The sequence below is a fragment of the Oncorhynchus mykiss genome, chromosome 15 (assembly GCF_057628025.1).
Source record: "Oncorhynchus mykiss isolate SJ-2025 chromosome 15, ASM5762802v1, whole genome shotgun sequence".
NCBI classification, from domain to species: domain Eukaryota; kingdom Metazoa; phylum Chordata; class Actinopteri; order Salmoniformes; family Salmonidae; genus Oncorhynchus; species Oncorhynchus mykiss.
Genome location: NC_143036.1, coordinates 62362488 through 62390173, shown reverse-complemented (window position 1 = coordinate 62390173; position 27686 = coordinate 62362488). Strand labels below are relative to the sequence as shown.

The following is a 27686-nucleotide window of genomic DNA, read 5'->3' as shown; positions in this document are numbered from 1 at the left end:
AGTAGGTATGGAGACAGGGTGTGGGGTATTTGTCTCTCTGTATACAGTGTGGGTCTACAATAGGTATGGAGACAGGGGGTGGGGTATTTGTCTCTCTGTACACAGTGTGGGTCTACAGTAGGTATGGAGACAGGGTGTGGGGTATTTGCCTCTGTATACAGTGTGGGTCTACAATAGGTATGGAGACAGGGGGTGGGGTATTTGCCTCTGTATACAGTGTGGGTCTACAGTAGGTATGGAGACAGGATGTGGGGTATTTGCCTCTGTATACAGTGTGGGTCTACAATAGGTATGGAGACAGGGTGTGGGGTATTTGCCTGTAGGCTGTCACAGATCGGACTCCCTGGTGCCAAGGAGAAGCAATGTAATTGGTCTCTAGAGAAAGAGGCACATGACACAGCTGTCTCTTTACATTCAGTCTGTGGATTTAGCCTAATGCGTGGACTACTAAATGGTTACATAACATTCAGGAGCATATAGGAGAGGAAATGTAGTAACTCTTGACTAATGATGAATTAATTATAGGCTGATAACCCTAGTGGTTATAAGTCACGTTACATATCAGGGGATGATTGAAATCAGACTCGTACTCCACACTACAAGGGTTTCTCTTAACCACAGCATGTAGAATGTTGATTGGCATAAGGACTCTTGACATATAGCAGGGGCCTAGTGTTTTCTTCAGACTAGATCCGATAAACTCTCTGTCAGGGAAGGGAAAATGTCATGTTTTGAAAAGGGGAGCTGTTTTAAGTCAGGAGGCACAGAGCGAAACTAAAAAGTTGTTTCTCCAAACTGCAATGGGGTGCAGGGGAGTGAAACTGAAGAGCTCTGCACCTCGAACGGGTCTGCATATCGTTTACTTCAGGCTCTGTAGACCAAAATCGGATGGGGTTACAACCCGTGTGGTTGACAATGAGTTTAAAATGTTGATAAAACACCAATCAGATCCAGTTCAGAGGTTGGGGTATGGGAGATAAAGAGAGCGAGAGAGAACATGAGAAATGACTTTTTTGGGGGGTGCCTGTGTGAGTGTTAATCCTTGCAAGCGCTGGATAATTGTAATCTTCTGCTTATCCGAGAAGCAGCTTTACAATATCAAGCTGATTGCCTGCAGATATGGACGTGGTAATTTGGCAATCGGTTCTATTTAGTCCTCGGCTTCACTCAACACAGCTGTGAGAGACTGAATTGCTCCAAGTTTCCTCTGCAGTACACAGTTACTAAAAATGACAAGCTTTCAACTGACAATTAAGAGAAACTATAATAAGATTAAAGTTGCAATATGTAACTTTTTGGGTGACCTGACCAATTCACATAGAAATGTGTGTTATAGATCAGTAATTCTCATCGAAAGCAAGTTGAAGTGGTAGATCTGTTCTACGTGTGCTATTTATATGCTTCCCTTAAGTTACATTTTTGCATTTTCTTTCTTTCAGTTTTGTACACCAGCTTTAAAACTGAAAATAAAATATTTGGGGTTATGAAAAATATATTTCCCAGCTGTTTAAATGGTACAATGATTCTCTACACTATACTTGCCAGTTGCCACAAACTGAAATTTAGCTAACTATTTGAATTTTTGCAACCAGGAAATGGCGGAGCTATTTCTGCATAGTGCATCTTTAACTGTGGCAGGATAGAGATGTCCATCAAAGGATTATGGGCAAAAAAACCCACATAGGTATACATTACTATACCTGTGTTCGAGACTAGAAGGGCACCATACATTATCATTTAAGTAGCATACTATTCATTTCTAATACAATTGTGAGCATCCTGTCGGGAAGTATCAGCGCCTGATACAGCAACTGCACTGCCCACAACTGCAAGGCTCTCCACAGGGTAGTGAGGTCTGCACAACGCATCGCCGGGGGCAAACTACTAGCCCTCCAGGACACCTACAGCACCCGATGTCACAGGAAGGCCAAAAAGATCATCAAGGACAACAACCACCCGAGCCACTGCCTGTGTACCCCGCAACCATCCAGAAGGCAAGGTCAGTACAGGAGCATCAAAGCTGGGACCGAGAGACTGAAAAACAGCTTCTATCTTAAGGCCATCAGATTGTTAAACAGCCATCACTAACACAGGGAGGCTGCTGCCTACATACAGACTTGAAATCATTGGCCACTAATAAATGGATCACTAGTGACTTTTATAATGCCACTTTAATAATGTTTACATATCTTGCATTACTAATTTCTTATGTATATACTGTATTTTATGCCATCCATTACATCTTACCTATGCCGCTCGGTTATCACTCATCCATATCTTTATATTCTTCTTCCATTCCTTACTTAGATTTGTGTGTATTAGATAGTTGTTGTGGAATTGTTAAACTACATGTTAGATTGCTGCACTGTCGGAACTAGAAGCACAAGTATATCGCTACACTCGCAATAACATCTGCTAACCATGTGTATGTGACCAATAAAATTTGATTTGAATAATTGTGAAAGTAGATCTAGCCTTGCTACTCTAACATCTGTATAGTAACCTCTTCAAAATACCTTAAACTCTCAGTGCCTTAGAGGCTGCCCACCCTAGCCTACATCTACCCTGTCAACACTGGTTGACTCTCTCCAACACTCCCCACTCTAGCCCAACTCTACCCTGTCAACCCTGGTTGACCCTCCCCAACAATCTACCCCACAGCTACCCTGTCAACCCTGGATGACCCTCTCCAACACTCCCCAGCCTAGCCCAACTCTACCCGCTCAACCCTGGCCGAACCCTCTCCAACACTCACTCTATTCAGCAAGTCAATCTCCTCCTTCAGCTTTCCAATCAGGTCGTCTTTATCCTGGTGGGCTTTCAGCAGCTGCTCGTTCTCCTGCCTCTGTCTGGCCAGCTCCTGAGAAAGAAGGGGCAAAGAGCTCTGTTAACGTTAGAACACATCCTGCAGCACTTTGGTATGGTCCACATACACAGACAGAGAGACAGAGACAGAACAAATATAGAGGCCTCATCCATGTGGAAATATGGTCACGTTTCAAGATGATATTTACGCTGCGAAATGAAGGCTCGCCAGGAATCCGCCTCTCCAACTTAACTTTGTTTTTTACTACAGATAAGCGTGAACTGGTTTCCATGGAAACCCATATGGCAACGAGAAAACATCAAAACAATGTAGCATGATGACCATACCACGGCGACCATAAATCTTCAGGCCGCGGAAGATACATTTTATTTTATGGAGGGTTACCCGAGTTACATGGGTAACTGAAGGTTGAAAGTAATACTTTCATTATCATGATGAATGACACTACAATGCGATACTCACAGCAATCAAGGGCGCTGCACATTTGTCAATGTTGTATAAAGCCATGAAATCTACTGCATTTAAACGAGCCAGAGACCAACGACAGAACTTGCTGAAATCAATACAAAACTAAAGTGCACTGACTGCTCTCTCGAACTCGCCAGTGATGTGCAAACTCTCCATTTACAGGCGTCGTGGCAAGTGAAAGCAGTAGTTTTTCTTTTAGAAATGGACTGGACCGGGATGACATTTGAGAATCTAAAAAGTGATTGAGAGGGAGTACAGAGTGTTTCATAAGAACAGGGTGATGGGGAAGAGAGAACTCCAGTAAAATACATTCTCTGACTGAACGCAGAGGAGTTATTGCAGACAGGAATATAGGAATGCCTACATCTGACTGAAGACGAACAGCGAGGCCAGACTGGGCAGACGCTCAAACGACTCAGAGAGGAATTCATCTTTTAAAAAGAAATCCTCAAGATTTAACAGGATGCTGATAGATGCTTTAAAAACAGTTATTGCAGCAGGGCCTTGGGAGAGGAGAACTATCAAAGTCTCTCTGCCCCTGTGACGGATGGACAGAAGGACAAACAGGGCTTTCAGGAAACGTGAGATGGATATAGACAGAGAAATAGCAGTAGACGGGAAGGATAACAAATACCAACAATAAAAATGGTCAAATGTGCCAAGAAGCATAACAGTCATTCTGAAATAATCAACTAAAACATGTCATTTTAATATTTACATCACAGTGACATTATAAACATTGGATAGTGATGATGGATAGGCCTGTGTTGAAATAGTTGTCAACCAGTGAACGACAGGCCTAATGCAGAACCTTCCCCCAGCTATGCTTGCTTGCACTAATCCAATGCGTTCAATGCATGAGGGGGAGTGACCGAGTGCACGTTTCTGGGGGAATGGTAGAGCAAGCCTAATTTTGAGTACCTTTTCCAGTTCCTCCATCCTCCTCTCCAGTCCTCCGGCGTTGCCGTGGCGGTTGCCGTGGCGGTGTCGACTGTTCCCCCCCGCCTCCTCCTCAGAACCAGGACCTCCAGAGCTGCTGCTGCCACAACACACACGTCAATACTTCTGACCAACACCAATGTCCATGCTTTCAACACTGACTCACTGTTGGGTACGGTACACGTTCACAAAAACCTGTAGTTTGTGAAGTAAATTCAATAAGGAACGTATAAACCTTTTGAACGTTCCTTGACATTCAAAAGAATCACATAAAAACTGAAAAGCTGTTGTAGTGTATGACTCAGAGCCTGTTGAATGCACAATACAGCTCTAATGGTCAGACTTAAGTGTGAGGAGAACAAGTACTTATACCTTTTATCCCATTAGAACATAAAAGCTGTCAGGGTTCTATCTCGAAGGGCGAAGAATGGATTCTGAATATGAGGCCATTTCAATATGACTATCTTGAATGCTGAGATGTGTAAAGAGTGCCCTGCATAAATCCACTTCATGTCATTAGCAACAAAGCGTCCCTATTCATCGGCTAGTGAAAAGAGGTGCTCCGCGGTCCTTGGTCTGCTAGTGAGGAACAAACAGCTCTCTCCCCCTTTCTCTCTCTCATTCTCGCTCTTCTCTGAGAAGACTCGAGGGCAGCGAGGGGAATATTGGAACTTATTTCCTAGCGGCTTTTATTTCAATAATTACTGACGTGGAAGTCTTGGAATGAGTTGCGCTCCTCATATTTTTACCCATGCGGATTGTGCCCGGTCCAATAACTCTCTCCTGGAATCAAATTATTGGGCAGCCGCTGGGCTTCGCCTCATTGCTTAAGAGGGTTGTCTGCATATTTCTCAACAAGGCCCACAAAAAAAAAAGAAAAAAAGGGAAACTTCTGGAATTGCCACAGAAAACCATAATATTCCATTGTATTCCACCTGTAGAAGTGTGTTCAGGCTGCTACCTACTGGGCATTCTATAGACCAGTTAAGAGAAGAGTGATCCCAGTCTCTGGAAGAGTGCAGTATGTCTGCATTACAGAAAAGGAAACTTCAATATTTCTTAAACGGGGTTGAATACCTACTTATCCTGAGCAGTAAATATATATACTTTCCCGAGACTACATGATCACAAGCTCCCTAAGAAGCAGAAATAGCAAAAAAATAAATAATAAATCAGACCATCTCTTTTATTTAGCCAGGAAGCTCCACCACTCATAATACAAACACTCATGTAGTAATGCAGTTTTTTGGGGCTATTTGACATTTACTTCCTCAGTAACTCAGAGGCTGAGCCCACAGAAATTATTTTCACTCACTCTTTTCAGAACTAAAGAGTGTTGTGCCCATTGCTTTTGATGATAGAGAGAAAGTCCTTGAAATGCTCTCCATGGCACTTTCCTACACCAAGTGAATGACATGTTTTTGGCTGAATGTCTTCAAGGCCACTCCACCCTTGAAAATGCAAACACACAAACGCTCTACATCCCTCTGTCTCTAGGGCTTGCAGCATCTGCCAGGCACCCAGTCTAAACGGCCATGCCCTCAGTGCTAATCACCCCACTCTGGTCCATTAGCGCCCCGCAGAGACCGCACGGGAGACAGGCAGAGGCAATGATCCACTCTTGGAGGTCTCAGCAGTTGGGGGTTGGAGAGGAGAGGCAGAGACCCAATGGCCACACACAACAAGCATTGAGATGCCTGGTGTGGTCTGCTAGCAGAGCCCAGTGGAACAGAGAAGGCCCATCCATCTTAAAGTCATAAGCCATCTCCAGACTGACAACCAGCAACAGGCTGATCACTATAATAGCCCATATCAACCATAATGATAGTGTAGTGAGAGAGGATGGTGTGAATGCATTAGCAGCCTGTTGTATAGTTTCAGTGGAGTTCAGAGACCGGGTTGTCCAATATTTCCACCATCTTGTGGCGCCCACCTGGCAGCCTCTCTGCGCCACAACACTGGACCATCCGACAGTGGAGGCCAGCCAATCACAGTAGGACATCATTACTGGGCCAGATTGGGAGCGTCAGCCGGTGAACTGGGCAGGGATCACACAGAACTTAACAATTTGATGGCGATTGTCCTTATGCAAATAGTGGAAAAGAATGTCCAAATGGTGGTTGGAAATTTAGCAGTGTGGTGTCTGGAAAAACAGAGGTGTCAATGGCTTTGGACACTTAACAGTGTTAAAGAAGATAAATTGAGGTGTCAATGGCCACACCATAAGCAAGAAAAATACTGACTTGGTGTGGATTAATTGGCTCTTGTATGCTCCGATAAGTCAATCATAGTAAGTGTGTGGTATAAAGAGGATGTCGGCTGTAATCAGCAACAACTCTTTCCGACCTTGATTGAACTTCAACTCCTTATCGAGACATCGGATCGGCTTGATATGCTCTCGTATCACGTCAACGTTGCATTGCCTGCAAACTTGTCGAACGATAGTCTGAACAAAATGTACACGCCTGTTGTTGGCATACAGTCTACTAGAGCAGGTTTTCCCAAACTCGGTCCTGCCCCCCCCCCCTGGGTACACACCTGATTCAAATAATCAAAGCTAACTTGAATTAGGGTGGGCCCCAGGACCGGGGTTGGGAAACCCTGTACGAGAAGACACCCGGCGAGTTAAGCTGTGCTGTAATTTCTGATGCATTGAAATCAAACTGGAACTAGATGTTCTGACAGGCACCGTAAACACAGAGGGCATTTACAATGGTGAAACTTCAAAATCTATTTAAGTAAATGCAAGGTCATCTGCTATGGTAATTAATGACCTAAACTGTTGCCTTCTCTTCTTGGTCTTCCAGGTTCTCCGTTTCTTCACTTTTATCACCACCTTCACTCCCACCATACCAGAAACAATAATACACGCCCTCATTCTCAACAGAAGTAATAGGGAAGGTTTCTTACCTCTGGTGGTGGCCACTCCCGGATCTTGGAGTATCCTAGGAAAACAAAGGAGAGCCATGTCAGAGGAAGGGGATACTCAGACAACAAAGGGCCAGGGTTCTTTTGTACAAGTATATTACATACTGGTGGGCTATGTCAGGGGGAGGGCCATTTCTAATTGCTAATGAATACATGAACAAAGGCAAGGGAAGTCTATCGTACACAGCGGTGGAAATGTTTGTTAGGATGAATACTCAATGTGCCTGAGGAAAATTATGATCTGTAGCTTGAGTTATGAAACGGTTTAGTCAGCATTTTTGTATTCAACACCTGTGTCCAGATTGTGAAATGCACCGAGGAGACTCAAAAATAATCCGCTCGAAAAGCTTGTCACTGCCTGACACAAAGCCCACCTTTCCTGATTAATCTGCCTAGGGTGAGCACACACAAACGCACACGCAGTTGTGTGCAACACAGAGACACGACAACAAAATAGTATTGCGTCAACATCAGCAGAAAGTCATCAGGAGTAGCTACTACAGAGAGCCTGTAGGTTGTGTATAAACCTTCTTGTACCTCTGCTGCTGAACTGACAGATAGTTAAGCTATTAGCTTCAGGGGAGCTATCACCACACAGCCTCCAGTTGTACCATGCATACAGAAATGTAAAAAAAAGGGGCGGATCCTTAATTAACGGCCTCTGCTGCAGCCCTAAGAGCCACTATTACAGAGAACAGACAGGCCTCAGGAATGCCTCGGAAACAACACTATGAATGAGCTGTATGCATGTTACATTTCCAGCTCTTATGTTAATTTTTTGTTTGTTTCAACACTCATATTAAAGTCAATACAAACAGAAATCCATGCACATACAACATATTCATGGGTAACAGTAACAAAATAAACAAATACCAGAAAGAAAAAAAATCAATAATGTCCTGTTGTCTTAAAGTGACTCATTAATCAATGAGCAGAAACAAGGGATTGGTGACGTCATGTACCTTTCTGTTCTAGACTTTGGTATAGTCTGTTTGTTTTGGCTGCAGGTGTTCCTGCCTCCGGTCAGGGGGTAGCCAGTCTCTGAATTTAGATTTTAGAAGGCTGACAGCGAAGTCAGTGCAGAGTTGTGTCTTTCATGAAGCCGGGGTAGGGACAGTTGGCATTCTTTTATTTTCATAGGTATACATATGACTGAAGAGATTTTAACAATGGGATCTTAACAATAGAAAACAATTAAACTGAAAAATACCTCTGTTGCATCAACAGGAGGCAGTGTGTGTGTGTGTGTGTGTGTGTGTGTGTGTGTGTGTCAAAGATACTCTAAATCCTGTGTGATTTGTGTATGTTACCTGTAAAAAAAAACTTTGGGGGGACGACCCCCTTTCAAACAGTCCCATTTTTACCACATTTGTGCCGGGGTAAACCATGTATATATCCTGTGCACATGCCTGTACCGGTGACAATGGGAGTAGGGGTTCCTGAGTGGCGTAGCGGTCTAAGGCACTGCTTCTCAGTGCTAGAAGTGTCACTACAGACACCCTGGTTCGAATTCAGGCTGTATCATAACCGGCCATGATTGTGAGTCCCATAGGGCGGCGCACAATTGGCCCAGCATCGTCCGGGTTTGGCCGGTGTAGGCCGTCATTGTAAATAAGATTTTGTTCTTAACTGACTTGCTTAGTTACATAAAGGTTCAATTTAAAAAATATATAACATTAAAAAAAAAGAGGGTATGCAGATGTGAGTAAGCGTCTATTTTTATAAATCCATTGAAAATATACCATCACAAAGAAATCCATTATTAATTTGTTTATGCAGGTCCTAAAAACCATTATAAGACTAATAAAATACATTTTCAAAAGAATGAAATAGCGTATTTTGGGTTTAATTACATTACTTTTCCCACACAACTTGAGTGTCACGGTAAAGCATGGAAACGCTGTCATGTAACAAAACAAGTGATATTTTGAAACAGAGCCCATTGCCCCCATTTTCCAGAGTTTGTAAGTGATTGTATGTTAGAAACCTTAGAATCTGCTCTTTCCGATAATGTAAAGAAATGTAAAAGCTGACCTGGATGAACGTCCGAAGGATGATTTGAAAAAGTCACTGTTTTATCCAGGTTTCATACATTTTCCTACCCTCACTCTGCTTTGTTAGAAATCATGCACATTGATATCTTGCTAACAAATGTCCTCGCCAAACTGCCTTTTTTAAATTGTAGGCAGCAGACATGTATCTAAATAAGACTAATCGTACTGTAGGGTAGAGAAGCCCCTGACTTATCAACCGTATGCAAGAAACTCCTCTGTGTTGTCTTAGGAATTCAGCATCCTCCGTTTTATTTCTCCAACCCCCATTGTCTCACCTCTGATAAGCAGAGGTCACATCATGCAGATCTGATATCTGATTGGAGGTTAACTTTACAGGAATACTATTGGCCAACAACTCAAGATTTTGAATCCAAACAACTCAGATGCTTATAAAAGAGTCTAAGACTCAAGGTTCTCTTTTTTCTTTCTGACCTTCTTTCCTTCTCTACCCCATGGATTTCTGGGGCATGGCATTTCAGGCTATGATTTCTCTCTTATCATGCATAGTATACTGCTTTGTTAATGTCAGTATTGCCTTGTAACTTCAGATTTATGCCTTGTATGTGAATCCATTCATTTTCCAAGGTAGTTAAATACACTTGTATTTCGAATTCCATTCTCAGACATTTCTTCATTGCCTATTACTGTATCGCAATTATAGTGTTCTTGCATATTGCTAATTATCTTTATGGAGTCAGATAAACATGTTAATAGGCTAAATACCTAGTCTTATTACGAGTCGCACTTGAGGTATTTGTAAATAACTGTAAATACACACGTCAAATATTACTTCCACTAGAGCAGCAAAACAAGCTCAACATAAATGTCAACATGATATTGTAGCCTATAGACTTGTGCCACTCCAGCAAAAGAGGAAAAGCGCAGTGGCAAATGTTCTCCCTCTCATAAATCACATGCACGTTGTTTAAAAAGGAATTTATGGGTGTTTGCGATCTGAAAGCTTTTGTGAGCTGGACAGCCCAGTAGAAATTCAGAAATCCCAGCTTAATAAAAGTTGACATTAAAAGCCGAATTGTAGTTTAAGTTTGACACGCATGTATATTTACCCATCATTTCTTAGGTAGATCTAAGGACCTTTTAAAATGTACCTGTTAAAAGTCAATACAAAAATCTAAAATGGCAGATTCCTGTGTGTGTTCACTCAGGCTAAATGCTAAAGCATTTCTGTGACAATGACAAAGTCATGACAAAATGACAATGACAAAATTTCAGTGACAAAATCCAGCTCAAGGACAGAACCACATACAAGTAAATGGAGATAAACACATGAAAAGGAATTCAGTGAAGCTTTGTAATTGACAGGTTTGATGTCGGACAAGAATAGACTGTTCATGATTTCTTGTGTGCCAAAGCCGGTAAGATAAAAGGCAACGTTTTATACTGAGGCGTTGGCGGGAGTTTTAAACATACTACTGCATTAAAGACCTCGGTGGGAGGAAATAAAAGTACAAGCTTTGTTACTGGCAATACCTTGCATGGTAAAGTTGGCAGATTTTCTGTGTCAGTCAGTCTGTGTCGGTCTGCCCATCTATCCATGGCCAAATGTATAATTCATGACAATGTTCTCCCGCTCATAAATCACATGCACATTTATAATAAAAAAAAAATAAAAGGAATTTATGGGTTTGCAGTCTGACAGCCTTTGTGCGCTTGACAGCCCATTAAAATGCCTGAAATCCCAGAAGGCATGCCTAATAAAAGTTCAACAATAGGCTTACTTTTGCATTCCAGCATACTGCCAATGCCCTGAATTCTCCATCTATGTCTCCTTGCAAAGCTGATAAATATCCCCATCTGTTACTCTGGAGGCTCTGTCATTTTATGAGTCCACGATTGACATTTCAAAAGGTGAGGCCAAAGAATTAAACTGGCAAAATGAGAGGACTACAGCCAATGACCTATTTTAGCTGGCAGCAGTCTTGTAAAGGATAAATATTAATCTGGTTAACCTGATTTACACACTTGTAATCTTTGGTCAACAATGGTGATACCCTCTGAAATTAATGTCTCGGGCTAAACAACCAAATTTCTGAACAGCTTAAAGAACATTACATCTAAGCAGGGAAGCTTCAGTTAATGCATTTGAAAACTGTCTAGGCAGGGAGGAGAAAGACTGACAGGTGCAAATCAAAAATGCAAATGTGTGTTGAGGTGTTGGATACCACAATGGGGTGTGGGTGTGCGTCTTATTCACGTATGTTATGCTCTAAAATCATTTGCACATACAGTACCACAATCAAAACATAATTGTTTTGCAAAACCATATACTGTAGCTACATATGTATATATTTAAACTTAGTATACAACACCTGCTCTTTCCATGACTTAGACAAACCAGGTGAAAGCTATGATCTGTAGTGACGCCTCAAGCACTGCAATGCCTTAGACTGCTGCCCCACTCGGGAGGCCCCAAAAATGGATTTTTAAGCCTGGAGACAATTGAGACATGTATTGTGTATGTGTGCCATTCATAGGGTGAATGGGCAAGGCAAAATATTTAAGTGCCTTTTGAATGGGGTATGGTACCGTAGTAGGTGCCAGGCACACCGGTTTGTGTCAAGAACTGCAACGCTGCAGGGTTTTTCACGCTCAACCGTTTCCCGAATGATCCACCACAACAAGGACATCCAGCCAACTTGACATCTGTGGAAAGCATTGGAGTGAACATGGGCCATCATCCCTGTGGAATGCTTTTGACACCTTGAACAGTCTATACCCTGACGAACTGAGGCTGTTCTGAGTGCAAAGGGGGGGGGGGCATAATATTAGTGTTGCTAATGCTTCGTATACTCAGTGTATACAGCGCACACCGTTTCAGGACTCAGAACCTAAGCCACTCTCCCCTTTGGACGGGGCGCAACATTAGAAGCAGATGATCCAGTTGAATGTTACCTATGGTTTTGTTTATCTGACAAGGCTCCAGGTTTAGGGAAAGTGTTTTCCTTGTACGGCTCACATACCACAGAGGGGTAAGGCCTGATAACCAGGACCACATGGGTTCCCCAGAGAGAGGGCCTCTCCGTGACACGGACATTACTGAAACTACACTTGATTACACTACCTCACAGAGGAACGCAACCATAGGAAAGAAAAACACCAGTGTGCGTGTGAGTATGTGTGTATGCGTGTGCGTACGGGTGTGTGTGTGATTCCGTGTGTATCACAAGGTGCTAGTGTGTGGGGGTGGACGGGTTGAAATAGATGAGTAGGAACAGGGAGAGGATGACAGTGGAGGAGATAGTGCTGCAGCCATTACAGGAATCCCTCTCTACTCCCTCTCACTGAGATGGGCTGGTCAGGAGGGACGGGAGGATACCAGCATCGCGATGCTCGTTAGTATCATGGCAAGGAAACAAAACACGGAGTGGATTTAACGTCTTTAGGAAAACAGCCCTGTTGTTGGAAACAAAAATCATTATGTTATCATCCAGAATCACATGTATTTCTTTATTTTCCAAGCTGTAGCACACAATATTGTACATACAGCAGGTTTTTAAATGACCAAAGAGTTTGGTCTGCTTCGTGTTTTCATTTTTGCCATGGAAAACATATTGCAATACTGGTATTGTCACAGCAAAACTGGTCAGTGCTACAATGCTATTACCTAGTCTCATCTCCATGAACGGGTTGTTATAGGGCAGGAACAGACAGAGCTCCACAGAGGAAGAAGGGGAGGATAGTGTGTTTTACTTGGTACCAGATAGACTGACCCAAGAAAGGATGAAAGGATAGAAATACAAATCAACTATCAAATGAAAGTCAGAAAGCTCATTAACCAAGTTCACTTATTATTGACGCAACACCGTGTGGGCTCAAAACGATAGGGGATTATTTTGTTTTGCAGAAACGTCTACGTTTTCTTAGTATTTGAAGTTGCCAGTCCCGTCTCAGTCCAGACATCTTGATACCGGTGCCGAAGCTAAAAGACCTGACAGTTTGCGCTCGAGGGAGCTGTATATTACACAGACAACATGGCAACCGCTTGTCTGTGTGATTAAATGGGGTCAGAATAAAACAGCACATTTTTTGGAATGCTCTGTCTTTACAGACGTCGACTTGACAGCTACCTGTAGATCCTCTCTCCCCTCCTCCTCCTCCGTTAGATCATCACTACGGTCAAAAGCACGACACACAACCAAATATGACCATCAACAATCCCTCACCCAAAGACAGGGAGTGGTAGAGCAATGGGTGAGATGCAGTGTGGGAGCTCCCCAGTGGTTAGCCGTGGCAATACCCACATCTGCTCTGACTTAAGGGAAATATGTGGTAATGGTAAGGTGGGCTCAGCAAGCACCTCTAGGTCTCATTTGAAATGGCTGAAGTGTAATCTGGTTTTGTCTCAGTGGGAAGGATGTGTTATATAGTGAATCTTCTGGATTCACTATATGGTATGTCAATAGAGTAGAAGCCTCTTCACTTTCTACACACATGACAGGTTAAACGAGTGTGTGGGGGACTTGTATTTCTAGTGAATTAAGTGTTTGTGGGCCTACTGACTTCATACATTAAATGACTAACTACATTGGGAAAGCTTTATATTAATATATTATCTGATATACTGTATTGTACAGACAGAAAACACATCTGTAAATATAACAGGGAGGAAATCTAAATCGTACCATATTCCAGCTCATAGACGAGTGCGTCCGCTGTTGCCTTCGTTACCGACATTCTCATTGAAGTCCTTTCATGTCTCTGCATAGAGAGTTTGACAGCACTTCAATTGCACACTTGTTGACTGCACAGTAATGATCTCTTCAAGGGAAAAGTAACAGAAAACGATATTTGCAACATCACTGCTTATAGAAACAATCGTATCAATAATAATAAACCTGATAGTAGGGACTATGTCTTATTCAGGTATGTTATGCTCTGGAACGGTTTGCTTCAAAATCAATTATGCACCTAGTACCACAATCAAAACATAATTGTTTGCAAAACAATGTGTATATAAAATTGGTTTGGCCTTCCTATGAAATCTATTAACGCATTGGACTGAATAGGTAGTTCCCAAACTGCATGCTCCATATCAACAGCCTGTCATACATGCAGATTAGTTCCAGATACAGCTCTGAAGTGTGTTTTTAGAGAGACTTGCTGCAACATAGGCTCCCAATGAAGCTATAAGCACTTATCCCTGTGGACCGTTGAGCTGATCTGTGTTGCGACCATCTCAAAAACACAGGTGTCTAAGCTGTGTTTTTAGTACTACTAATGTCACCACACTCGGAATGGAATGAGAATACTTTGTATTTTGTGGAGTATTGTAGTACAACTAGAGCAATGTATTATTTGCAGCGCTCTCCTTCTCAAGCAGAGTGATTTCTCTCTGACCAACAGTGCCTCTGTTTGGTGGCACTGTGGTATCTATCTATCTATCCATCATCACATTCTGCTCAGGGGAGGGGAGTGTGTAAGTTGGGGCTGGACTCAGCTGTAGATCACCGGGAATCAAGAGATCTATCCTGTTTTGTACTATACACTTAGAAAAAAAGGGTTCTATATATATCCTTTTGGTTCTTCAATTAATATTTAAAAGGACCCTTTACTAAAAAAAAAGTTATATTTTTATATATACCCAGTAAAGACAAAGGAGATTGAGGGTTCTATCCCGCCCCAGAGTGTAATAGGGATTTTAGAAATTAAACAGCTAAAAAAAGCTAACCCAGTCACATCAAACTCTGAAATGACAGCTAACATTCCCTCTTAATTGGTTTTAGCTGTTTTCCATTGACATTTATATCCATATTAATGATGCTGCTGTAGGACTTGACCGGTCCGAGTGGCAAACAGCCAGGCACAAACTTGTGCAAGAGGAAATAATGTGTTAAATAAAAGCAGACACATAAAGGGGTTCTAGAAACCTTTGGATAAGTCAGAATGTAACTGCCATGCCGATTCAAAAGCCAACTGCCAATCCATTCCAGCCTGACAAAGCAAGAGGACGGTGGTTGAGGCAACTTGCAACTAGCCTACCAATAAGCAAGTTATTTTTCAATGTATTAAAAGGTGAGCAAAGTTGATTTAATTAAAATATATGAAGCAAAAGTCTTATGATAAACTATATACTAGATAAATAAAGTTGAAACGTTATTAGAATGTACATGTTTGTAAGCTAGCTAGCTAAACAGAAAAAGCTAGGCTACTTTAAATTCACCACTTCACAAGCTAGCTTTCTAATAAACAATTTTTTATTATGGGACATGCCAAATAGAGCTACAGACCCAGTCTGACATTGGCAATTAGCTAATTCTTTATTTTATGTCAGTATTTCAGAGTCAATTGAGGGGACCGTTTCATTAAAACCAGTATATGACCGTTTCTGAATAAGAGGTATGTATACATTAAATATAATAAATGTATAATAAGTATTGGTGATTCAATAGCCTAGTTAATTATTACATGACTTTTAAACACACAATCTGTGTTTTGCTCTGTCTTGCAGTAACGCAGAACTATCAGAGGCTCTCTCTTGCAGTAACGCAGAACTATCAGAGGCTCTCTCTTTCAGTAACGCAGACCTATCAGAGGCTCTCTCTTGCAGTAACGCAGAACTATCAGAGGCTCTCTCTTTCAGTAACGCAGACCTATCAGAGGCTCTCTCTTGCAGTAACGCAGAACTATCAGAGGCTCTCTCTTGCAGTAACGCAGAACTATCAGAGGCGCTCTCTTGCAGTAACGCAGAACTATCAGAGGCTCTCTCTTGCAGTAACGCAGACCTATCAGAGGCTCTCTCTTGCAGTCACGCAGAACTATCAGAGGCTCTCTCTTGCAGTAACGCAGAACTATCAGAGGCTCTCTCTTGCAGTAACGCAGAACTATCAGAGGCTCTCTCTTGCAGTAACGCAGAACTATCAGAGGCTCTCTCTTGCAGTAACGCAGAACTATCAGAGGCTCTCTCTTGCAGTCACGCAGAACTATCAGAGGCTCTCTCTCTCAGTAACGCAGACCTATCGGAGGCTCTCTCTTTCAGTAACGCAGACCTATCAGAGGCTCTCTCTTTCAGTAACGCAGACCTATCAGAGGCTCTCTCTTTCAGTAACGCAGACCTATCAGAGGCTCTCTCTTTCAGTAACGCAGACCTATCGGAGGCTCTCTCTTTCAGTAACGCAGACCTATCGGAGGCTCTCTCTTTCAGTAACGCAGACCTATCGGAGGCTCTCTCTTTCAGTAACGCAGACCTATCAGAGGCTCTCTCTTTCAGTAACGCAGACCTATCAGAGGCTCTCTCTTTCAGTAACGCAGACCTATCAGAGGCTCTCTCTTTCAGTAACGCAGACCTATCAGAGGCTCTCTCTTTCAGTAACGCAGACCTATCAGAGGCTCTCTCTTTCAGTAACGCAGACCTATCAGAGGCTCTCTCTTTCAGTAACGCAGACCTATCAGAGGCTCTCTCTTTCGGCTGCTGCAGACAACTACATGCAAGTTGTTCTTCTACATCATAATAATTGTATGACTGCATAGCATTTTGGCAGGTTAACTCATGCTTATTTCTGGAGATGAACTCATGTCTCCAGTCAAGCAGGTAAGCCAGCGGCGTGTGGCCGAAAGGTGGCTGGTTCTAATCCCGGGCTGGGCACTGGAGAAAAAAAAAAAGACAGAATTGATCTGACAACTGGAGGGCTGCTGGGTTCACATCTTCAAAACATTCCCCTACCATTAGGCCCTTGAGCAAGGCCTTTAACCCCACAACATGCTCTCCATCCAGGGGCACTGCATGCAGCTTGAACCTGTGGTTGTCTCAACTGTATGTGTGAGGTCTGCTGTTTGGTGGTGGTTGAGAACAGAGCAGAAGACACCTTTTTGTTGATCACTAAATAAAGGACAAAGTGTTGTATTGTAAAGAAGTCAGCCAGAGTTGACGTGGGCCATCATTCAAACAAAGAGATGCCTTCCTGGCCACCAGTGCATATTTCCAAACTATGTTCGCATAGAATGGCAAATAATTCTAGCTGATATTCTTCGATCCATTGCTTAATTGTTTATTAAAGTATATTCTTAGCTCAAAATAGTAGTAGCCATAATTCATAAATGGCACCATGCAGTGTTCAACAGTATATGGAAACATTTTAGTTCAGTGAAGAACCTCTAGGGTTCTGATCAAAGAACCATATAAAAAGGGTTCTATATAGAACTTCTAGGTGTTTCATATATGAAGCAAGTGATAGAACCCTTTTTTTCCCTAAATGTGTACAATAACTTGGGGCTCCAAATGCATTGTTGATTGATATGACTTGAGCCCAGAGTGTTTCCGGGTCCAGTTACATGGTCAGGCAAAACTCCAGGCCCTAGATATTACACTAAGGGGTAAAAAGGTCAGTGAGGTTGGGTGACATGGTCCTCACCTGTAGTAAGTGGGTGGCGGCCCCTGGGTCAGAGGTCATGGCTTCGTTCTGTTCCGTGTTGAGCTGTGTCAGCTGCTGCTCCTCCTCCTTCGCCTTATCCCCTCCGTCGTCATCATCCAGCTCATCCAGGCTCTGCAATACAGAGAGACAGAGAGTTGAACACACCTTTATTGAATAATTAAGGTGTGAATAGAGGTCAACTTCCTGAATGGTCTTTAGGTGCAAATAAATGAACTATGCTATACACTAAGTAACATATCAACAGGATGTACATCTATTGAAAGAGAGAGAGGTACAGAGCAATAAAGAGATAGAGGCATGGGTAGTGAGACACCACCACTGATGTTGGCGCACGGTGACAGCCAGGGTCATTCTCACTGTAACCGTGGTCACCTCCGAAGAGATGTGGCCCCGGTCCCCTTAATCCTCTTAAGAAATGATTTCTTTCCCAGCCCCTGGACAGCTCTGACGCAACCTATGCCACATTCACTGGGACACGCAGGCAACAGGAAGATGGCAGGCAAGGGGTCCTTACACTGCTGCTGTGGACGTGTAGTCAGAGGGCTTTTTGACCCGTGGAATGTCCCCGAAACGCCCTGTGATGTAGGAGTCAGTCGGGGCACAGCGAGAAATTGTGAAATTCATGATATATGCAATTTAGTTAAGTAGTGCATCAAAAATAAATGAATATGCATTGAGAAAATAGTTTGACTTTGAACTTGACGGTTGTATCCTCTATATTGACAGAAACAGGAGCCAACCTCCCACTCATGCAGAACACAAACCAGTCTTTCCTGTTTTCACGCTGTGCAACAAACAAAACAGTGCTTACCGAACAGGCCCTTGAATGGTAAAAATAGCCTTAAAAGGCTATAAAGGAATGCAGTCATTTGCAAAGACCTTCCTGCCAAAATGTTTATCAGCACGCCTGGGGAAATGCCAACTCCTTTCTTCTCTGCTCCAACTCAGGCAGAGGTTAACGCTAGTTGTTCTCGTCTGGCCTATGACATATTGACACAGACATTACTTTTAGGAGCATGCTGCCTGTGTCTGTGCAGACAAGCCCAGTAAACACACTGCCTGCCTTTAGCCATCTGACCTCTGCAAAGGGCACAGGGATGCTCTGTGCTGTTTGATTTGCCAAAACGTTCCCCTGCTCCCTCCCAACTGCCTACAGCAATACACAGCTGTACACTCCAGAGAAGCAGGGGTCAGAAACATAAAACTAATAACAGTCACATATGGAATAATGAGGGATTTTACAGTCTAACAGAAGTCAGTCTACATCAACACAGTGTTTTAAGACTAAAAATGTTGCTATGCACAGTTGCCCAAACAGAGGGACTTCTGGAACTGGGTTACGAACATTTATTTTGGATCACGGTGCTGGCTGTTTTACCCACTATTAATTCAAATCATTTCCATGCATTTGTCTTATTCCAGATAAAACAATGGGAGATCTAGGCTTATCCTTTTAAGGGATGTTTCTGATTTCAGCAGAAAGAATGTGTGTTTTTCCGACCCAGCCAGTGAGGAGACTATGCTAAGCCATATTTTGTCTCTGTACTCGATCAGTCATGGCGGCCACGTCTGAGTCCACAGGGTCAAATAGGTTTATGTCAATAGAACCATGGATATATAACCTTAGTCCAGCATTCACTTTCACATTTCCAAGTCCGATAGTGAAGTATTATAGGATACTGTCCTTAGCATGCTAGTAGATACCATAGACTTCCAGGCACTGTGCTAATGCTAGCTAGCATTGGCTTGCGAACTACCTCTAACTTCCTTCATACTGGAGGCAGAGACATACAAATATTAGCATACTGTATGACTACTGTACAGTAACTATTAAGAATGGGTATACAGTATTATGGTGTAACCACACAACTTATCATCAGACAGCTGTATTTAAAATACAGATGAACACACTTAGCAAACACAGACACACAGCTAAACTAGGGACAAGTATCACCTATTGAAAGCAGGAAGAGGGCACTACTGGTTGCCCTGGGAATTGCTGAGTACATTTCCTCCTGTCGAGGGGCTCAGATAAAGTGGTGATGATGACACACACCAGAGGGGAGAGGGGAAGTGAGTTCTGAAAAGAAGCAGCAGAGTCCCAACATTCCTTCCTCTTCCTGTTTATGTGTGGGACCTTGGCAGGCGTAAAGCGCGAGGCCTCTGAAGAGCGTTTACTCAACATGTTATTGAGGTCTCCAAACGCCAGTGTTCATCATGGGAAGACAAGTCCAGTTAAGAAGCTACATCTGGTCCCGACTGTGGCGGTCCATTAGGAATGTGTGTGCTGGGTGGAAATGTGGTCCTTTTGTGGGAAAGTGATCCGCAATCTATCATTCTAATGCTGAATCCATGGCAGGAGGAACTTGCAAAATGTCTGACTGTGTCTATACCTCCCTGAATGGACTGTGTCTATACCTCCCTGAATGGACTGTGTCTATACCTCCCTGAATGGACTGTGTCTATACCTCCCTGAATGGACTGTGTCTATACCTCCCTGAATGGACTGTGTCTATACCTCCCTGAATGGACTGTGTCTATACCTCCCTGAATGGACATCAGGTGTCTCAAATAACACTGCTTATGTAATGGAGGTGAAGAATCTGAACAGTTTATAGCATCCTCACCTTGTTTTAAGATGGGGAAAAAATCCTCAAGAACAATTTCCAACAGCTGCTCCTTGACAGAACTATAGCTGCAGACAGCTCATACAGGCAGAGCACTCATAGTATCTTCTCTCTCCCCTCAGTGTGGTCTTATACCTAATATCCCTTCTTAAACACTAACACTCATAATATCTTCTCTCTCTCTCCTCAGTGTGGAGCTATACCTAATATCCCTTCCTAAACACTAACACTCATATCTTCTCCCCCCCCCCCCCCTTTAACTAGGCAAGTCAGTTAACAACAAATCCTTATTTACAATGACGGCCTATCAAAAGGCAAAAAGCCTCCTGCAGGGACGGCGGCCTGGGATTAAAATAAATAAATGACAAAACACACACATCACAACAAGACAGACAACACGACAAAGTCTCTCTCCTCAGAGGACCCGTTTGAAAAATTGAAGCAGACTGCCAGCGCCGACATGTTAACGTGCCAGCGCTCTGTCCGTTTACTCCTCAAATGTATTAATAAACAAGCAAAGGGCACCTCCGTCCGCTAGTCTTTTCTTCCCATTGGAGGCTGCTGCGACGGCGGTATTGCGCGACCGTGTTTAATGACTTGTGTTCATTAATTACCTACTGCATGCCCTGGCACTGACTGAGTTCATTTGGATGATGTGTTAGAGATGGAGAGGAGCAGTGAGGAAAGGAGAGGAACAACGGCACTGAGGTGATTCACACACTGCCCACTGTCCATTAATCATTAGCGTTGTTCATTCAGGACCTGGCTCACAAATACAACACAGAGCTCTCTGGAGGGACTGGAGGAACTCAGGTCTGTCAGAGATCAAAGGGAGAACAAACATCCACGGTGAGAGTCGAGGGGATAAATGTGACACTTGAGGACGTTGTTGCCTATGTGGGTTAAAGTAGAGGTTTGCCAGCTATGAGGCCTGAACGATATCATCTGACAAGGTCATAAGAGTTTGTGTAAAATATGACTGTCTGGTTATCGTAACAACCTGTTATGGTCCAACGTGAAATAATAATATCATGGAGGCAGATTAGGTGAATTCTGAATTAAATGGTTGATTCGCTGAGTAAAAGGGAACAACGTGAGGATACAAGTGCATTACCCACAATGCCTCTTGGCTGTAGCAAGAGTCCAAGGGAGTGTTGTTCAGTGCCCAGATTCAGGCAAGCTCACACACACACACAGAGACAGAGTGATGAAGAGGCTGCTCAGTGGGCTGTGTCAGACAGATGGAGGTGCTGGTCAGCTATGGGGCCAACCTTAAACCATCTCTGAGCCTCTAAAAATCAGGGCCAACTCTCTCTCTCTCCCCCCAAACCCAGAAAGCATGATTTATCTGCCCTGTTAATCCCACACTGGTTTTGTTCCCAAAATGTAGTTTTTTTTATTTAACTTCTGAGTTAAAATTCCGAATAAACTTTATCCTTGCAGGGGTTGGTTTGGGCCTTGAAGTCAAACGGTGTACAAGACATTCTCATAAAATGCAGCTCGTCTTGGCTGTGATTACAACTTCTTTAAGTAAACCCTCACCTCCAAAATCGATCCTGCTCCAGAGAACAGGCCTCAGTAACGCTCATTCCTTCGACGATAAGCGCAAATCCGACCATCACCCCTGGTGAGAGAAAACCGTGACTCGTCAGTGAAGAGCACTTTTTTCCAGTCCTGCCTCATCCAGCGACAGTGGGTTTGTGCCCATAGGTGACGTTGTTGCCGGTGATGTCTGGCGAGGACCTGCCTTACAACAGGCCTACAAACCCTATTGCGGATAGTCTGAGCACTGATGGAGGGATTGTGCGTTCCTGGTGTAACTCGGGCAGTTGTTGCCATCCTGTAACTGTCCCGCAGGTGTGATGTCCATGTGTACCGATCCTGTGCAGGTGCTGTTGCACGTGGTCTGCCACTGCGAGGACGATCTGCTGTCCGTCATGTCTTCCTGTAGCGCTGTCTTAGGCGTCTCACAGTACGGACATTGCAATTTATTTCCCATGCCACATCTGCAGTCCTCATGCCTCCTTGCAGAATGCCTAAAGCACGTTCATGCAAATGAGCAGGGACACTGGGCATCTTTCTTTTGGTATTTTTCAGTCAGTAGAAAGGCCTCTTTAGTGTCGTAAGTTTTCATAACTGACCTTAATTGCCTATCGTCGATAAGCTGTTAGTGTCTTTACGACCATTCCACAGGTGCATGTTCATTAATTGTTTGTGTCTTTGAACAAGCATAGGAAACAGTGTTTAAACCCTTTACAATGAAGATCTGTGAAGTTATTTGGATTTTTACAAATTATCTTTGAAAGACAGGGTCCTGAAATAGAGACGTTTCTTTTTTTGCTGAGTTTATATATATTTTTTAATCAATGTTTATCAAGCACAAGCCTGGAACGGGAAAGAACCAGTAAACTGGGTCTAAAGCAGAAGTCCACATTTCCCCTTTTTCTATCAAACTTTTCAGCAATAATGTTTTAACAAGCATGTTTAATACTCCACCAGACCTCACAGGGACGGAATCTCCACATGGGGTGACAGTAAAAGTATGCCATTACAAAACATAGGCTACAACTACTAGGAAACACACTATAAATCCTCCGTGGTCATCAATCATGAGACAGTGCTAGCATCAGCTTCCCTCTCTGTTGTAGATAGACCTGGGCAGCCAGGAGGCCAAGCAGAGGTCAACTGTCTGACCTCTGGCCCCAGCTTTAATCCATCTGTGGAAATAGACCATGCAACACCACACTGTGTCTCACTGCTCTTGCTTTGCCAACCTCATTCTATGCTCTATAACCTCTGTGGTTTGGACAAAGAGCCAGGAATTGAACTGCTGGGCATGTTACGAGGCTTTGGGGGAAGAGTTTGAGAGGGGGCAGAGAAGGTATTAAAACAGACTCCGGGCCTAAACTCCTAAAATGGTAGCTTACTGAAATACCACCCAGCTTTCTGTACTAACCCCATTTCTAATGTTATATCACAGAATGGGGTCGTCTTGTTTTCTGACAGAGAATCAATGAAATTGAGCAAATATTGCCATGTGTAGCTAATGGATAACAATGTACTACGCTGTTTGGTTGTCCATCAGTCTATGTAGCCCCCAGGAGAGGCCTGAGGCAGACCTTATTAAACTTTGAATAAATGAATAAATAAATATATGCCATTTGGCAGACGCTTTTATCCAATGCAACTTAGTCATGCGTGCATAACATTTTACATGTGGGTGTTGAACCCACGACCCTGGCGTTACAAGTGTCATGCTCTCTACCAACTGAGATACAAAGGACCACCAGTCAGTCTCCTGACAGGTCTCATCCTGCCTAAAGCAGTGCCTCTGACCTCAGCGAGACCTCAGAGGATGTGTGGTCGTGACCTCCCCCCGGTTTCATTCGCAAGACGACAGAATGGTCATAAGAACAACGAATGATAGTTTAGTGAGTTGCTCAACCGCCATGAAAATATCCAAGGCTTTTTAATGGATACAAATATGTGACAACATATTTAATTACATGTATTGCATTACGCATTTCTGGTGCAAAATTATCATTGAGTTTTCAATGGCATCCTGCTACTAGGAGAGTTCTCTGCCTCATGTTTTATTCCCAGCCTTAAATATGGCGTGCAGTCAGACAGACAGACATTCAGTCAGAGACTGTAAGACAGACAGACACAGACATTAATTCAGAGACAGTGACAGACATTCATTCATTCAGTCAGAGACAGTGACAAAGACATTCATTAATTCAGAGACAGTGACAGACAAACATTAATTCATTCAGTCAGACAGTGACAGACAAACATTCATTCAGACAGAGACCGTGACAGATATTCATTCATTCATTCAGTCAGAGACCGTGACACAGACATTCATTCAGTCAGAGACCGTGACACAGACATTCATTCAGTCAGAGACCGTGACAGACATTCATTCATTCAGAGACCGTGACAGAGACATTCAATCCAGACAGTGACATTCATTCATTCAGTCAGAGACAGTGACAGAGCAAGATTCATTCATTCAGTCAGACGGTGACGCAGACATTCATTAATTCAGAGACCGTGACGCAGACATTCATTAATTCAGAGACAGTGACAGACAGACATGCATTCAGTCAGAGACAGTGACAGACATGCATTCAGTCAGTCAGAGACGGTGACAGACAGACATGCATTCAGTCAGTCAGTCAGTCAGAGACGGTGACAGACAGACATTCATTCAGTCAGTCAGTCAGTCAGAGACGGTGACAGACAGACATTCATTCAGTCAGTCAGTCAGTCAGAGACGGTGACAGACAGACATTCATTCAGTCAGTCAGTCAGAGACGGTGACAGACAGACATTCATTCAGTCAGTCAGTCAGAGACGGTGACAGACAGACATTCAGTCAGTCAGAGACGGTGACAGACATTCATTCAGTCAGTCAGTCAGAGACGGTGACAGACAGACATTCAGTCAGTCAGAGACGGTGACAGACATTCATTCAGTCAGAGACGGTGACAGACATTCATTCAGTCAGAGACGGTGACAGACATTCATTCAGTCAGAGACGGTGACAGACATTCATTCAGTCAGAGACGGTGACAGACATTCATTCAGTCAGAGACGGTGACAGACATTCATTCAGTCAGAGACGGTGACAGACATTCATTCAGTCAGAGACGGTGGCAGACAAAGACAGAAAAGATGAGTTCAAGTGAGCAATATCTAAAATGACTCGGAGAAAACAACCTTGGTAAGAAGATGACGCCGCATAAAAAAACTCTGGAAATAGTGTGAAATATTATGAATACATATCATTCGCTGATCATATGTTACGATGTAGCAATTTTCCAGTCGTATGGAGAATTGCTTAATTACATGGTTGCCTCTTCATTCCTAATGAATAATTAGCAGCTGGAAGTTTGGTTGAATTTATGCAACAGAGGAAATAGGCTACTGTACACAGACCGTCTTCGAGAAAAGACAGCCAGTGCTGTCTTCTCTTTAGCTTGGGCGGCAGGTAGTCTAGTGGTTAGAGCATTGGACTAGTAACTGAAAGATTGCAAGATCGAATCCCCGAGCTGACAAAGTAAAAAAATATATTGTTCTGCCCCTGAACAAGGCAATTAACCCACTGTTTGTAGGCCATCATTGAAAATAAGAATTTAACTAAACTGACTTGCCTAGTTAAATAAAAAGGTCAAATAAATAAAAAGACAGCCAAGCATTTTAAAAGATTACAGACTCACCTTGTAACCGATGGCCAACAGATCCCCTCTCCCCCCGTTGTCTTCCCTCCAGAACAACGTGATTTTACACTGTGTAAAAAGGCAGCCCGTTCTATCTGTTATGATTTTGGACCATAACGTACATCTTTCATACCAGGACATGGCATCCATTCATGAAATAAAACATGAATATTCAAGACAATAGATTTCAGCACAATAGTTCTGTTGGAGTTCATTCAGCACATTTGGGCTCATCAGCGTCCAATGATAGCAGTGTTTAATACAGCGGTCTAGTCTTCTACACCTATCAGATCCTCTTATAGAAGCATCCCAGCAGGACTGTATACTGTGCAGACCAAACTAACCTGTTGGCCAGGGGGTCTTTATCTCTGTGTTGACTCTAGCCCACTGCATAAACATTGCTTGCCTGGGTCTGATAGAAGGGTATGCAGCTTGTAGTTAAAGGCACCATTTGCAAATCTACTGTTTGTTTTCTCTAGTCTTTGACCAGGGAGGAGTGTCTCACGCACATCCAACTGCAAACACACTCAACTGGTCCACTGCTCTGGCTACCCTAGAGCAGCTGGTTGGTGCAGGTAGACTCATTGTGCTATCATGATGACAGGAAACCTCTGCATGACTCGAGGTTCAGACATGCCTGTCCACAGGTATAGGGAAAGAGAAGGGAAGGGAAAGGGGGTAACTAGTCATTTGCCAGATGTTAAATATATCTTCAGATTTCCTGCAGACAGTTAAGGCCCTCACGCCAACTGAATGCATTCAACCCAAATGTGCCTTCTGCATTTAACCAAACCCCTCTGAATCAGAGAGGTACTGCCTTAAATCGACGTTCACATCATCGGCGCCCGGGGAGCAGTTGTTGGGGGATAACTGCCTTGCTCAAGAGCAGAAGGGCAGATTTTTACAGCTTGCCAGTTCTGGGAATTGAACCAAGCCCTTCAGTTACTGGCCCAACGCTCTTAACCGTTAGGCTACCTGCTGCCCCTATTCAATGGCAGTGTGGTTTTCAAATACCAACAGTTACATCCAACTCTTCTAGTATAACACTGTTGACTCTTCTTGTTGGCATGACAACAACAATACCATCTCATCCCCAGAGCTGGCGTGAGGGTCTTGAAACTGTCTGAAGGCAAGTGTAGATGGGATATATTTAACATCTGGCTCTTCTATCCACAAGCTAAGGGGCCTGTACTGTAACTCAAACCAGTGTATAACAGTGAGTCCAGGCTGATGGTAGCTGGGACCTGCTAGAGTACTTAGACCCACAGCTCTGGATCCAGGACCATCATAATGAATCCCTGTAAACCAGCAGTAATAACAGGGTTTGTGGTGGTGGTATTCGGAGTCAGCGGGGGAAGCTGGTCCTGTGTTTTGTCTAAAGCCTCAGACTGACAGCATCATTGCGTTTGGACACACAGGAAGTAGATTCATATCCAATGGATAAATCCAACGTATTAATCAAATTGTATCCGTAGACTTGACAGAAATAGTAGCAAAAGGGTGAATGTTGAACTGTTGGTTGTACACATATCCAGAACAAAATGTTAAAATCAAACTTTATTTGCCACATGCGCCAAATACAACAAGTGTAGACTTTACTCGTGAAATTCTTACTTACAAGCCCTTAACCAACAGTGCAGTTCAAGAAGAAAATATTTACCAAGTAGGCAAAAAAAAAAAAAAAAAAGAAACACAATAAGAATAACGAGGCTATATTCAGGGGGCACAGGTACCGAGTCAGTGTGCAGGGTACAGGCTAGTTGAGGTAATCTGTACATGTAGGTGGGGGTGAAGTGACTATGCATAGGTAACAAACAAACAGCGAGTAGCAGCAGTGTAAAGAAGGGGAGTTCAATGTAAATTGTCCAGCAGTGATTTTTATGAATTGTTCAGCAGTCTAATGGCTTGGGGTGAAAGTTTTTGAGGAGCCTTTTGGTCCTAGCGCTCTGGTACCGCTTGCGGAGAAAACAGTCTATAACTTGGGTGACTGGAGCCTCAATTTTCTGTGCTTTCCTCTGACACTGGACGGGACGGCAGGAAGTTTGGCCCCAGTGATGTACTGGGCCTTTCGCAGTACCCTCTTGTCATGAAGTGGCCCTTTCTGGGTATAGAGCATGGCATCCCCCCTCTCTCCCTCCTACACCCAGGTTCTGTTATCTCCTCCTGGCCATGCAGAAAGAGACGCATAGAGAGAACAAAGGAACTTCTCTACATCACAGAATTTGAGA

General features: G+C 43.3%; 1 protein-coding gene across 2 annotated transcripts in view; it reads right to left on the bottom strand.

Annotated features, from left to right (window-relative positions):
* The window catches only part of pawr (PRKC, apoptosis, WT1, regulator), a 74014-nt gene that overhangs the window by 5089 nt on the left and 41239 nt on the right, over positions 1 to 27686 (bottom strand). Inside the window, exons 3-6 of one of the 2 annotated variants that reach the window (XM_021563854.3) lie at positions 17586 to 17717; positions 7145 to 7179; positions 4217 to 4334; positions 2756 to 2860 (exon numbers count right to left, since the gene is read on the bottom strand). In XM_021563854.3, coding sequence (XP_021419529.1) covers positions 2756 to 2860; positions 4217 to 4334; positions 7145 to 7179; positions 17586 to 17717 — 390 coding nt within the window. The remainder of the gene's footprint in view (positions 1 to 2755; positions 2861 to 4216; positions 4335 to 7144; positions 7180 to 17585; positions 17718 to 27686) is intronic. The other variant, XM_021563855.3, reaches the window with a different exon arrangement.